The sequence below is a fragment of the Argiope bruennichi genome, chromosome 10 (assembly GCF_947563725.1).
Source record: "Argiope bruennichi chromosome 10, qqArgBrue1.1, whole genome shotgun sequence".
Taxonomy (NCBI): Eukaryota; Metazoa; Arthropoda; class Arachnida; order Araneae; family Araneidae; genus Argiope; species Argiope bruennichi.
The window spans coordinates 74,255,742-74,271,590 of record NC_079160.1 but is presented as its reverse complement, the minus strand read 5'-3'; the positions used below and the strand labels follow the sequence as shown (position 1 = coordinate 74,271,590).

Here is a 15,849-nt window from a genome sequence, read left to right as displayed (position 1 = left end):
AATTGCAATATCACTTTACATTCAATCAGAACTATTAATTTATAAAGTATTACATTTTTAATTGTGAGAAAATTTACAATGGTCTTAAATATTTCAGATTCATATAAGATTAAAACTCAGATTAATCTCGCTTATTAATATAATTTTTTCAAAAATGCAATCTAAAAGTTTTTACAAAGATATCCATTTAAAATTATTATAAAAAATATTATACTTCCCTTTTAAATTTTGATTCCCACATACTTTTCTACATTACTAAACTTCAAACAGAAATGCAAACTTCATTCAAATACCATTGTTCATTTTTGTATTAGAATAGAATATCTCAAATAATCTTTACAATTTATAAATTTTGCACTGAAATTGTCCAGTTTCAAAACAAACTTGTGTTGAAAATAACAAATCAGATACTTTAAAATTACTTTTAGACATATATCTTCTCACCATCCCATTTTCCCCACAGTTGAAATTTGAAACATTCAAATTAAAAGTTGTTGATATGTCAAACAAACTAACTGATCATCAAATATGATTAAAATAACACAAAAAGTAGTATTAATGATAAGTCAAGTGGTTTATCACTGTTTTGCTTAAAACAAATGAAATAAGAAACAAAATTAATTATTCGAATAAAAATAATAAAAAAGTAACTCTTCAATAAATTTAAAAACTAATAAACCAGTAAATTAAAATTCAGCTTGCAAAAATTAACTAATGGAACTAAATATCCCATATTTTCATAGTCATATGAATAATACTTACAGTATTTAGTTCTTTTATCATATGTCTTTTAGGCCTAAGCCTAGCAGCATTTAGTGGAGAAGTTTGTCGCTCCAGAGTGTGTTCACTAAATTTTTCAGGGTTTTCTGTGTTATTACCATTTGAAATGGGGTGTTTCTGGTAGGAATGAGAATGGCAGCAACAAGATCCAATGTGAGAGCACTTGGTATCACATAAACCAACATGACTACAAGTGGAAGGGTAAACTTTAGGATGGCTTTCAAGTAAAGTACTGCAATATAAAAAATAATAAATAAACAAAAAAATTCTAAAACTCTCCAGAAAAAATAAATTAATATTGATAACCTCTATTTAAAAATGATTTGATCGATGACAGTTAATTATTAAATAAAAAAAAAATTCACATACAATAATTATAATGTATCATATAAATATTGAAAAGAATTAAACTATTGTGTTGGAAATTAATTAGTAAAACTTACCCAGAGGAATTTCAAGCTAGTTGTTATATGAATACTTACATCTATAAAATTTTTTAAAGGATTGCATGGAAATAACCAAATTATTGAAATAAATAATCAATGAATAAATCACTTTGATTACATTTTCAACAAACTTTATTTATATAATAAAATAAAATTTTATAGTAAACTTACTTTATATACAACACTGCATTATTTGTTTATATTAGATATTAAAATTTATCAACAGGTATAGCATGTTTTAGGAATTAATAACAATAAACATGAATAGTATGTCATTCAAGCATGCAAGATTAATAGATGCCAAAAGATTTTTTTTCATATTAAGACATTAAATAAATAATTATAGCATCATAAGAAAAATTCATACTGTAAGACAAAAATTAATTTTAAACTCTTCTTTTTTTGTATATTATATTTATCACTTATAGAACCTCCCTTTAATGGCTGCTTAAAGCAAACAACAAAATACCTGTTAACCCCCCCCCCATCTGACCTCTCCAAGTCTGAAATCAATCATGGGGGGGGGGGAATAATAATTGCTCAAGTTTAAATACAAAGCTCTTTTGAATAAAAAACGAATATCTGCATATTGATGCTGTAGAAGTCAAACTATTTGACATAGATTAACCAAACTTGGCACATACATATTTCGGAAGATAAACATTTGCATTTAGGAACAATTTTTTAAATTTTATTGAAAATATTAATTAATTAAAAATAATCAAATTCCTGGAGTTTTCCTGTGCTAACCTCTGAAAATATTATAGTTCTAAAATTATATTATAATTATATAATTATATTCAAATAATTATATTTTCAATTATAGCAATTTTCTTGCTATATAAATGTTTTCTTTTCTATATTTGATCGATTTTTTAAAAAGCATATTTAAGCACATTTTCTAACAAGAATTCTGAGTACATATTAAACATCACATTACGAGCGATAATACAAAAATTTAAAAATTCTCGATGAATACCAAAGTTATTAATAAAGTTTTTATTAAACATATAAATATTTTATCGCTGTTTTACAATGTGAATTACTATCTGTCTTTTACACAAATCATTACTAGCAAAGCAGATTTCATGAAAACAAGTAAAAAATTTAGTTACTTCTAGTTAGAATCTGAAAAAAAAATTTATATTTAAAATATTGTTAATATGAAGAAAAATGCCAAATTTCACATTGTTTTAAGTTAGAAATTAGCTTATATGGTTAAATGGCTTAAAATAGCAAAGTGTATTCATTTTTTTCTAATTTTAATGGAGCTAACAGAAATTAAGGGAAATGCAGAGTAAAATAGACAGAACAGCAGAAATCCTTTAAAATAATATGGATTATAACTCTATTCAAATGTAAAGCTTAAGAACATTTTACTGAAGAAACCATTAAGATTAAGTTATATAAAATACTTAATCAAAATTTTTTACAACTATTAAACCTGGTGAACAAGCTGGTCACTAGTTTATAATAAAACAGGCATTTTTTTGTCATGGATTTAATTTTTAAAACATTTTTCAGATTATGTTAGGCTTTTTTGTACATGTTATTATGAGCATACTTAGGAATTATATTTAGCATTTAATGTAATTTTTTATGTAAATGAATGTTTTTGATGATTGCTATGGCTTTTTTTTAAATTCATTTTTTAGATATATGTAGTTGTGCATTTCTTAAGATGATAATTTTGTTAAGTTTTAAGGTAACAGCCTCTGAAGAAATGAATTTATTATTCAATTGTGATTGCTCCTTAAATATGTACATTATAATTAGCTATATAATATGAAATTATTGTCATTTAAATTAATTTCATACTTGACTAAAATGATAAAGAAACTTCATAAATTCTCATAGTTTTAGACCATCATTCTGTATTTTTTTTATTGACAGTTAAATATAAGAGACAATTAATGTAGGGGTCTAATTGCTTAACTTAATCAGCTGCAAAATATACAGTGCACTTTCATTTTCATCACAGATCAAAGTTTAGTTTAAATAGAAATATTTGTGTACTTTCATTTTTTTAGTGTTCCTTGTTCCTCAAATTCATATTTTTTTTTTTTTTTTTTTTTGTGGAGCAATTAATGTTTTAGAGTATTCAAAATTTAATAATCTTTATAACTAAATTGAAATTTAAGAACATTAAGAAGTTAACAGTAGTCTGTAAAATGTAAATATTATAAGTTCAGAAATATTTCATATATTGTTGTCTAAGTTTCACTGTAATTTCAAATTTAAATATCTTCAGGCATAAAATTTGAAAGAGAGAGGGTTTATATAAATTGTAACTTTCCTCCCTATCCAGAAAAAAAAAAAAAAAAGGGGGAGAGGGGAAGGATGTTTTGATTTTTGTACTGATTGCTATTTTATGCAGATGCTCTGAATAGACTGGTAGGGATTTGGTACATAGTTGGATAAGCAGAGAAAGCTTTAATGATAAAACTATATCTTAAGTGTTCTCAAGCAAATCCTTTGTTTTACTTCCTTTTATATTATATAGAGGGAAATAGACTTCCTGTGGACAAATTTTATCTTAAATTTGACAGTAATTCATAATTTTAGTGCAACCAAAATATCAAATTTCATTTCCCTAATACATTCTGCTTTTAAATTATTGTGTTCACAATTAGACTTAGTCCAAATATGTATATACCCTTTTGCTCTAACAAAAGGATGCAAGATAAGCCAAGTGGCTTAAAAAGAAACATCAGAACATGGTCTGGCATCATCTTGAATCATATCTTTTAGGGTTTATGTGGAAGTACATAAGGAAAAAGTATATTTTCTATGAATTACTGAAAGCATTTTTTCAAGGTCAATGAAAATAATGTTTCTGAAGATTTTAGAACAATTTCGAAAATGTGTCAGTAAAAAAATAAAATACCAATAATGGCAAAAAAAAAAAAAAAAAAAAAAAAAAATCCACTAAAGAAATATGTTAATATTATTATTATCATTTATTAGACTTTAAAAATGAAAAAAACATAGCTATGAAATATTGTTCTTTGTGCAATTCTAAGAAAAGGCGAAGTTTAGCATAAAGATCACAGCCATCTTCAAGGTAAAATCTAAGGGGGGAGAGGGAAACAAGCACCAAAAGTACTTTATTGAGAAAATCATAAATATCAAGTTTAGCAAAAAAGATTTATTTGAACATAAACATTGACTATTCTTCAATCAACCAATTGGTTGTAGAAGTTAAAGACTTCAATATACAGGGTGAAGTAGATAAACTGGATTTTATTAAAATATTGCACACTTGGCTTAGGAGTAAAGGACAAGTGTATGAGTGGAGACAGTCTATTCCACTATTCTTAGCATTAGCGATTCCGGCCTGCTGTTGTGAGCATTAAAAAGGATATCTTTAGTTTTATTGTTTTTATGATTATTTGCAAGGGGTTGTGAATTGATTACCACATTTTCACCATAAATTTCATTTAAATTTATTAAAATGACAATTTCTTCACCTAACACAGTTTCACACTAGGATGATCATTGCTTAGGTCGTTCAAAACAGAAAATAAAACCTCTTTTTAATCCATGTAAAAAGCCTATTTTAGTGCAGAAAGTGTAGAAAGAGTTAAAGCAACAAAGTTATAATATCTACACCACTATGTTAAGAGATAGCATGTGCAAAATTGTTATCATTTTCAAGATGTTGTTTTATATTATTGAATATCATTAAATGGCTTGCAATCACAAATTTTTACTTTTCGAACCAAAGCTAAAGATTTTGTTATTAATATCAAGTTTCCACCTAGAAAATAAAAATTAAATAAATAAAATATAGAGAGAAAATAATTAAGATCTTGTATATATGCATAAAAGACATACTTGCTGAATCTACAGCTGGGATCATTACAATGCTGTGTTGGTTCAGGATTACAATTCTGGTGAGTTTTCCAAGAAGAATTGTTGACACAATCATTGCTTTTACACCTTTCTTGACTTCTATAATAGCCATTTTACGAAGAAAAAATAACATAATTAAGAAGAAATAAACTACATGTAATACATATGCTATCAAAGCTCAGAACTATACAATTTAAAAATAATTTTATGAGAAAATGATTTATTATTACTTTTTTTTCCTAATGTCATTTTCTTTTGAAAGAGTTAAAAAAATTATATATAAAAGAAACTGATCATTTTAAATATAAGAAAAAGTCTAATATAAAAAAATGTTACAATAAATCAACAATTAGTTGCAGTGATGTAAAAGAAAACCTGATTAAAATCAAAATTTTGAGATACGATACAGTTGTTTTTGTCAAATATCACAGGAAAAAAAAAAAAAAAAAAAAAAAAAAAAAGACCGTACACAGGCAGTTGGGGCAGTTAAATGAGTTTAAGGGATGAAGGGAATTTCAGGACAAGTGCTCATTTAACTGTTCCAAAGTGCGTGAGTCCGACTCCTGTCGAACAGAGCGATATTGGGTGGTCAGGGGTCTATAAAAAATATATTTTATAAAATGAGCATCACTTTATATAATGGATTAGAAATTAAAAATTTGAAAAAAAATTTCAGTTTAGAAATACAACTACACACGTTTAGATTCATTTTCAAATAATGAATCAGAATTGCATAAAATGTAAATTAGTTTCTAATTTCCTATGTAAAATATAATTCATTTATGTCAAAACATTAACTTTTCTTTTATATAAAAATGTCAAAAACATAATTAGAAAATTAATTTAAAATTATCTCAACAAACTAAACTTTTACTTCCGTGAGTATGAAAGTAATATACTTTGTAATATCAATAATAGAATTTTTTTGAAGATGGACAGAGAAAATGCAGCTTTCTCAAAGCATGAATTGTATTGTATCATTATAACTAATAATTCCTATTATAGAAATAAAATAATTTTATGACATTTTGATGATTTAAGTAAAAAAACTTTTCATAATATTGTTTCATTGAAAGTGACTTGATGATGAAGTCAAAGTGCAAGATGTCACATTCAAATTGATGCCTTTTATTTCCCAATGAGAATAACTATAATAATGTCTTAAATCAAATCTGGATTCATTGGTCTCTTCTGGGGAAGGAGAATGGTGCGAAAGAAATCGTCAATGGATGTTTTTTTGTTGAATACATATTAACAAATATATATTAAAATGTTTTTTAACTATAGCAAAATATCAATAAATAAAGATTGCTTTAACATTTGTTGCACATATCTCGAAAATAAATGAAAGAGAAAAAGCAAAATCAAAATTATAACAGTTACATTTTAAAATCTGGCAAATTGGCAATATATCCTTGATAAAAATTGTTTGAATTCGAGAATACACAACTTGTTAGGCAAACTAAATGAATTACAAAGGCATACCTTTAGCTTAAGGCAAAAATTAAATGTAACTTTCCCACAAATAAGATGGGGAAGTTACATTTAATGTAATTTTCTTTCTTAACTTACTAACTATGCCAATTTAATCTATTGCTGATAATAAGCCAACAAAATAAGTGTACTTTTAGGTGTAATTCATTCATGCCCTATTTCATTAAATAATAATAAAAAAAAACAATTAAGTCTAAAAGAGATTTATAAACTTTTATCTGATAATATTGTTATATCTGCTAAATAAAGATTAATCACACTCAATTCTGAATTTAAAAAATACAATGATCACATTTTTTTCATAGATTAAAATATGTAAAAAACATGATATACCTAGAATTAATATGATAAGTATTTTCATAATCATGATGGTAGCATATTTTTAAATTCTCAAGCCGTTCTCTTTCTGCTGATGCACTCCGTTCACGACTATTGCTATATGCTGGCTGCAGTGCATTATTGTAGCTCAATGGCTTGTAAGATTTCCTATCTTCAGAAGCACTACGTTCTCGGTAATGAGCATGGTTATCATAACTCAAAAAATCTTTCCTTCGTGAAGGTAATGGCTTTAATTTATCTTTGAGTAAATCAAAATTTGGTCTTTCTGTTCTGAAATTAAAAATAGGAATGAAGAATTTAAAATAACTATAAAGAATATGAACACAAAACTAGTAAATATGTAATATTTGAGGAAATACAATTTTAAATCATATTGTTCAATGGACAGCTTAATTATCAAAGCTTTAAGAATGAATCAGCAAGCTTGAATTAAAAATTTCTTCTTGAGAAATAATTTATACAAGCAAACCAATAAGGATTTTATATCTTTTAATGTATAAAATTTTTACCAATACTGAGAAATCATATAAATTTTTATTACCATAAGCTACAACCCATATGCAAAATATTAATAATAGTTTGTTTTGGAATAGCTAATTATACTGTTAGTGTTAAGTTTCTATAACGTTTTAAATCATGCTAACAGAAATTTATTTAAGAACTAATTATAGCAATTAATTTCAAAATTTATGTCATACTTAAATGGTTTTCAGATTTTAAAATTTATTATATATATTTTTAATGTTTCTAAAAAATTATGATTAAATGTTATCACATATCTAGCATTTTTTTCTACGATAAGGAAAATTTAAAGAAAATGATAGATTTTATAAGTAATATTGGTAAATAACAAAAATAAATTTTTAAAATTCTGCAAAGCATCTTTCAAAAGCTCTATATTAAAAAATAGCAATTATATTTATTTTTTACTACCGCAAAGTAATACAATAGCAAAAGCATCTATTTTATTAACAAAAAGTTAAAACATAAAATTTAATTGTATAATTACATTTAAAAATTGATATTTTCAGAGGTAAAAAGTTTGTTTACAATATATTATTCTTAGGACAGAACATCAATCATAAATAAGGATTAAAAAAATTGTAATGCTGGTTCTTATCCAATTAAGGTTCCACTGATAAAAGTTAGTCTATTTACTTTCCACCCAGGATTTATTTCTCATATGTTTCATATTTAGATAATTATGCAAATATATAACCATCTTCTTTTCATGTGTATTATTAGTGTTTACAGATCATCCTAAAAGAAGGAAACATTGGATCTACTTCCCAGACATTTCTCCTTTAGATAATAATGCAAAAATAAACCGTCAACTCTGATCCTGTGTATTATAATTATTTGCAAACTATTTGAATACAGGGGTGTTTGTGGGACCCCAAAAAATCCCCTGAAACTTTTACGGACTTACTACCGGCATTTTGGAGTTTCGAGAAGGGGGGGGGGGGAGAAATGAAAAATTACAATTATGAAGTATTGAATGACCTAATTATAAAAGTTCAATGAATTACTTTTTTTGCAAAATTAATAACCATAAATTTTCAAACATATAAACTACTACATTTTATGCAAATATTTTAAATTACCTGAATTAATTCTTTTAAAAAAAATTATCTAATTTCTGCTGCTTTTTTTTTTTATTTTCTGATGTTTGTGGGTTTGTCTTTCTTTTGTGGCGAACTTCATAATTGCAGGAAGGTTGACTTTTATTTTCCTCATTTACAGTTGAAGAAATTTCCTCGAGAACTGCACATGCAGAGGTAGAAGCAGTTTGCTTTTCTGCTAATGTAGAAGGTTTTTCAGAGACTTTTATAGGTGACTCATCTGAAATACATGTTTTTAAGTCCTCTTGATATGTTTGCCAACTTCTGTTCATATTCAGTAAGAGATCTTTGTGAATTGGATCAGTCATTGGATTTTTTTGAGCCATATTTTTCACATGAGGTTTTTTTAGAAGCCATTAAATCATATTTAATAGTCTGCACTGCATCTAGGGAATCAATCTTAAGAGAGGTTCTATAGTCAGTGACAAGTGTATCCATTAAGTTGAATGCACTTTCCACTAATGGGCCATGGAAGCAGCTAAGGCAGGCTTTGACCAATTTAGCCAATGTAGGATACTTATAATCATTTGTGAAATCATCTTTTAAATTAAAAACTTTAGACCAATATTTATCAATTGTACACTTGACTTGATTTCCACTTTCATCAGATGTGTAGAGCATTTCTTTGGTGATATCAATATCACTCTGGTATAACCTTATTTCAGCTTCTACTTTTGACTTTTCATTATCACTAAAAATATGGGACATAAAAGATGATAATTTTTCAAAAGCTAATATTGTACTGGTTTTACCTCTTAGCTCTGGATCTAATGCTGTAAAACTAATTAGATATGAATTTTTAAGGGTTAATTTCTGTTTCATATGCTGAAATTTCTAAATGAAATTCTCTTGCGTACATAAATAAAAAAATATTTCAATAAGCGAAACGAAAAATTTACACGTGCATCAATAAATGAAACGAAAATTTTACACAGCGGAGAAAAAAAAGTTGCGAAGCGATCAATGACAAATAGCTAATACGGCGAAAAATCCCCCTTCTCTACTTATTGGCGCCACGCCAGGAGAGATAAGACCTTTGAACCCAGAGTCACGTGATCGCACATCTAATCGAACGAAGTCTCCCCCTTTTTTTTCTGCCGCGCCTACTTGCCGAAAAGAATCCAGAAGAGAATGTCCGAGAACCGGGGGAATGAGTCCTAACTCGCAATAAGGAAAGAACAAAAAAGAAGTTTTTTCCCCCTTTTCACGCATTATCACTGCCTTTGGAGAAAGAAAGGAAAAGTTTTCACCACACACACTGACCTTGCGTTTTCTGCTTTAAAAGCAAACAAAATTACCCAGATCAATCATTATTATTCCTACTTCCTTTTGAACGACGATCCCCGGAAATTCCGGGGATCGAAGTTCAAAATCCCCGGAATTCCGGGGTTTCCCCGGAGCACAAACACCCCTGTGAATATTAAAGGATATTGATTCTATTTCTGAAGTGTTTCTTATTTATGCAAAATATATATTGAATGAAAACAACTCCTGTGACATGTGCCATTAAAATTTGTATATTATTCTAATATTATAGAGGATTAGTATTTCCTAAAGGTTTCTCATTTAGATAAGGTATGCTAAAATAAGTCATCTCCTGTACCTAGCAGATCACTACAATTTATAAATTGTTCTTATTGTAACATTACACAGTATTTTAATACTACAAATATTTTGCAACAAAAACTCAGTGTGCTGTATTTTGAAATTCTTAAACAAATTAAAAAGTTTATTACTTATTTAATTTAATATTCACATCTAGTTATTATTCACTCATTTTAGTTTATTATTTATGTCTTTTTCAATTTATTATTTATGCCTAATTATAAAATAACATAAAAAGGAAAGGGATTTTCTTTCTTTATGATAATAATAATAAAAAAAAATTACAATTTTTCTGCTGAATAAGACTTTTTCCTGCTCCAAGCCTGTGCAGAATTTCTGGAGTTGAAACCACTATCATGAGATCTCAAATGACTCTCCCTTTCTGTTGGAGATGAAATATAGTTTCTAGATCCATTGCCACTATCTTCAGTCTAAAAAAGAATGCCAGGGAAAATGAAAATATTCATTATATCAACAAATAAGATATTTTTAAGATATAAAACATGCTTGATTCTTCTGTATATTTAAAAAAAATATATCTACATTTAAAAATTGAATTCCAAAATTACAATTGGTAATTTTAAAAAGTAAGTATTATGAGAGGTAATTAAAGTGAATAATTTATAAAATATATTTTTAAAATCTATGGTTCTAAACGTTTAGAAATCAGTGAAAAACAATTTTACAATATGACTTTTACTAAAGTCAAAGGAATTGATTTAAAAGAATTTATTATATGATACTTATGAAATATCAATTATGAATACTTAAAAAAAAATAAACAAATGCAAAAAAAAAAAAAAAAAGATTTTTTCATTTTTTTAAATAAGGATATTAATTAAGTTATTAAGGACAAATAAAAATAATGAAAGGCAATTAAACAAATTCATAGATTTAATTGCCATTCACAATTTTGAAAACACTTATCAAAATGAAAATTAGAAACCAATTTTTTTGAAATCATTCCTTTAGTTGTTTTATAAAATGTTAATTTTTGGTCAGAGATTTTTTTTTTTTCCAAAGTGATTTTTGCAAGTAATAATCAAACCATTTTTATTTCTAAAGTAATTTTGAGCAAAAGATTAGGGCAATACATCTCATTGTTTTTAAAACTCTGTCAAAAATAATTCCAAAAATTATAACTTTTTGTTACAATTTTTGATTACTTAATTTATCAATTAGATAAAACAGCAATTAATATAATGATAATAATCTACCTCTGATTTGTTTCTTTCATACTTCTTGAAAAATTGGGATTCAGGTACAGCTGGAAAGTTTAATGATGCAAATAAATATTTTTTAATAAAAAAATATATAACATCAAATTATCAATAAGAAATATTCTTAAACTATTTAATCTTCACATCTTAACTATAAGTAAAACATAGTTCAGTTAAATTCTGCAATTATCAGCTGGCTTATTTTTTTTAACTGATGACATTAAATTTGTGTAAATATGCATCTTGCAATTCATATGAAAAAAAATTATAGAAAATATTGTAAGAAAATAATGATACAACAATATCGCCCTTCCCTTTTATTGCTAGTACAGTATGAAAGTCTTAAAAGGGAATCTGGATTCAGGTAATGTCATATATCCGATCTTAGTTCAAAATGAGAAGTTCTGTCCCAAAATAGTTTTCATATAACTTTAAAATGGGATTTAAATATAAATAAATCAATCTATACAATAATTCAATTTTTGACTTTATTAATGATGCATATCTAAGAGAACCCATTTAACAATTATGACAATTTTGAGATAACTGATTAAACTAAAATTAACTAACAGTTGAACTCCTATTATTCATATTCATTTGAGGGGAGGGGAGACTGAGATTGGGAATAATAATCGGAGCAACGTCAGTGGCCTTGGCATGCTATTTTTCAATAAAGGAGGCCTGTGAAGCAAATAAAATAGAGGGCACTGATTTTGTATTGTTCATATGCAATCTTACAGCATTGGTATGCATATTATTAATTTACATGTGGCCCTTTTTTTATATAATACTTATAGCACAACTAAATAATTTTTGGTAGCTTATGTTTGTTAAACTTAATCTCACAAGGAAAAGTTAAGTTTTCTAAGTCACACATCTTTTTTATTCAATTCAATCATTGAAATTTTTGCATACACAAAATGACCAAATGAATCTTTATAAAAGATAATTCAAGCTCTTCTGTATTAAGAATTAATTGTATTGAAACTTGAAAACACATAATAGATATTTCATTAAAATTATACAATAGTTTATACATATAAATTCAATAGATGAGACATTTTTACAATGGAAAATGCATAAAACAAATGAAATCCATAAGAGAACACATTGATTTCTTATATTGCCCCCCCCCAAAGGCATTACGCTATCAAAATTTCATTTCAGCTATTCTATTTCTTTTTTAATCAAAATCAGTACACAAATTCTAAATTTCTGAAAAAAAAAAAAAAAAAAAACATTTTAGAAATTTTAATTATAAAAAACTTTTGGAAATCTTAACTGGCCATTCTTTTAGCATTGAAATAAAATTCTGTATTATTTTCCAAGATAAAATTAACAAATTTATGAAGATAAAATATATTTTCAATACTTATCAATAAGAAATTTAAATAATATATAAATGAGTCTCAGAATTTATACACTCATAGAAAATGAAATTTTAAGTCAAATATTAGCGACATGGAAAGAAAAATTTTCTAAAATCCCTTCTATACAATAAATTATATTCTTCAGAGAAACCGATATATTATCACTTTAACAAATAATAATTATATTACTTCCGTTGATTTCGGTTTCTTGAAATTCACCAACTATTAGAAAACATTTTCACACTCAGAAAATAAAATATTAATTAATGATAAATAAAAAAAATCATTTAAAAGTAATTATTTATATGCAAAGTAATTATTATTTAAAAGTAATTATTTATATAAAAAAAATTTAAACGTAATTTTTTTTTTTTTTTTTTGTAACTGTAATGACTGTCCAAAAAAGAATGATCATAATTTAAAAAAAAAATGATTACAAAAATGCAAGAAAAAAAGAAATTATTATTGTATGTAGCAGGTTAAGTGAAGAATAGATGGTACATGATTATATCTTTCTTAAGGGCTATCATTCTTGTCGAGTGATCAAATCAACAGGCCAAATGCATGCTGCTTCTATTTTCACTTGTGCCAAAAATGGATGTAACATATGATGATTTTTTTTAAAAAAATCAGTAACTGGTTATAGGAAATTTAGGAGAGTCTGCTCTTTTGTGCAGCAGAGCTAGAAAATGGTTTTAAATGTTTAAAGAGGAAGAAAGATTGATTATGAAAAAAGGTGAACATGGAGCTAAAGTGATAACTTTAATGGAAATCAACATTGCTGCTGTGATAGTGAGGGGAAAATGTTGAATCATATTAAGAAAGCTATTTGAGTGATTGAACATTTCACTCAGTGCCACTCACATGTTCTTAACAGCAAAATTGTGAGTGGTAAGCATTTTGTGAGCAATGGTTCTAAGGCTGAACAGATAAGCTTCTTCCAAACTGAAATCAAGGATAGAAAAGGATGCTATATTTAACTAAATCAAGCAAGAAATCTATTGGAATGATTGAACATTTCACTGAATGCCACTATCATATTCTACACAGCAAGATTAAGCATGATAAGCATTTCAGGAGCAATGGCTTTGAGGCTGAACAGCTAGCTGTTTTTTTCTTCTTTTTTTTTTTCCCCCCCTTTCTTTCCAAAATTGAAATCAAGAACAGAAAATAATATCATGTTTCTTTCGAAAATGATCACAAGTGAAAGTTGGTTTCATCATTATGATCCTAAATTCAAGCAGCAAAGCTCTATGCAGAAAACTTTTTCATCACCAAATAGAAGAAAGCGAGAATAATTGCTTCTGTTGGAAAAATACTGGCTTTATCACCTTTTGATATTCAAGGATTTGTACAACTGTTATTAGAACATGCTCCAAAGATAAACAGAAAATCCACCAAGCAGGCATCTATTGGAAAAGACCACATTTGCTAACAAAATTATGAATGTTACATCATGATAAAATCCCGTGTTGCCAATGTTAATTCTACAGATCTTTCATGTGTGTTCTTTATCCGTCTTATTTCACTGATACAGCAATATGCAATTATTTTCTTTTCTCAAATTTGAAAGAACACTTCTGGAGGAAGCATTTTTCATGATCAGAGGTAGTCACAAGGATTGTGCAGATTATTTGAAAACATGTAAAAAAAAATAAAAAAAAATATTCCAATATAAGTTTGAAGACTGGAAAAAAACTGGGATAAATAAATTGCACCTAATGAGGAGTTTACTGAGTGAAACTATAAAAATTTGGAAAATTAATGTTGACAATGGCTTTTTATTAATAATCATTTTTATTGAACAGCTTTTGTGTTTTGGAAGCAATGGAAGAGTCAGAAAAAATATATGTAATGTAGTCACAATACATACATTAAAAGCTTATGTACTAGATTATTTATAATACATACTTCAAATAAAATAACTGAATTAAGTATACAAAGATAGGAAGCAATATTCTTGCTAATACAGCTGCAATTTAATGATCAAAATTTTCTCCTCCAAAATTTTTAATTAATAAACTCCTCCATCATATATTAAAAGTTTTCTAATCATAAGCATGAATAAATTAAATGTTTTGTTAAGGAATTAGAATAGAAAATATGAAAGTTTTAAAAAAACATAAAATAAAATCTTAAAAGAGTTATGAATGTTTTGTTTCTAAAGCTTCTCTATGATTCTTATATAATATCATTATTTTACAGTTCCTTAAAACAATAAAAATTATGGTAAAAAAATTAAGAAATACCTTCAATGCAGATTCTATTGGTAGGATTCTTTGTCAGCAGAGCCTTCAATAGCTCCCTAGCATCTCGTTTTATATCTTCAGGATAATCAATTTTATTCAAATCCTTAGGTGGTTTTCCAACAAGAAGAGCATACAAGATGCAACCCAAGTACCAACAATCAACTTTATCACCATAACCTTTATTTTTCCTTATTTCTCTATGAAAAAAAAAATATTTGAGTGGAAATTCTATTATGTATAATCAATCTTAATTATATAATTTGATCCTCTCTCCCCAAAAAATGTCCAAAAAAATCACAAAGAATTGATGCACTCGATTAATTCAACAAAAATTCAATTTTATCGTTTCTTAAACAAGATGCATTTGTAAAACAGAATAGTAAAAAAATTTATTGCACAACATGCATGTTGATATTTTTGAACTGATTCCTTGGAATTGTAAGTATAAATAAATAAAAAAATTAAAACAGATAGAGTGAGAGCGGTCTCTTCAAAACTTTCTTGCACATGCTCTAATAAAGATGTTGTCCCAGAGAATACTTTGCTTTGCACTGGCATACAATAATTAGGAAATATTAACTTTTGACATAATTTTAATACTTTTTACCAAATGTATTGTTTGATCTTTGGTAAGTTTTTGGTGATCAATCCTCAGCATGCAGTTAATACTACCCAAAACTCAATTTTGTGCTTTAGATGTGCTTTCACGAATTGATTGAAACAAAAATTTGACACAAAACTACACTTGCAGTCAGAAAATCCCCTATTGAATTTGATATATTTAAATTATTGCATTTTTGAGTTATCACGTTTACATGTTTCTGAAACTACAGATTGATAGATGGTCAATCACTTTTTGGATTTGGCTC

At 26.6% G+C, this 15,849-nt stretch overlaps 1 protein-coding gene across 1 annotated transcript in view; it reads right to left on the bottom strand.

Annotated features, from left to right (window-relative positions):
- Positions 1–15,849, bottom strand: part of LOC129989304 (serine/threonine-protein kinase PLK4-like) — a 41,078-nt gene that overhangs the window by 14,010 nt on the left and 11,219 nt on the right. Inside the window, exons 7-12 of the mRNA XM_056097746.1 lie at positions 14,981–15,177; positions 11,359–11,408; positions 10,427–10,572; positions 6,909–7,184; positions 5,064–5,180; positions 763–1,012 (exon numbers count right to left, since the gene is read on the bottom strand). Of these exons, the coding sequence (XP_055953721.1) occupies positions 763–1,012; positions 5,064–5,180; positions 6,909–7,184; positions 10,427–10,572; positions 11,359–11,408; positions 14,981–15,177 (1,036 nt within the window). The remainder of the gene's footprint in view (positions 1–762; positions 1,013–5,063; positions 5,181–6,908; positions 7,185–10,426; positions 10,573–11,358; positions 11,409–14,980; positions 15,178–15,849) is intronic.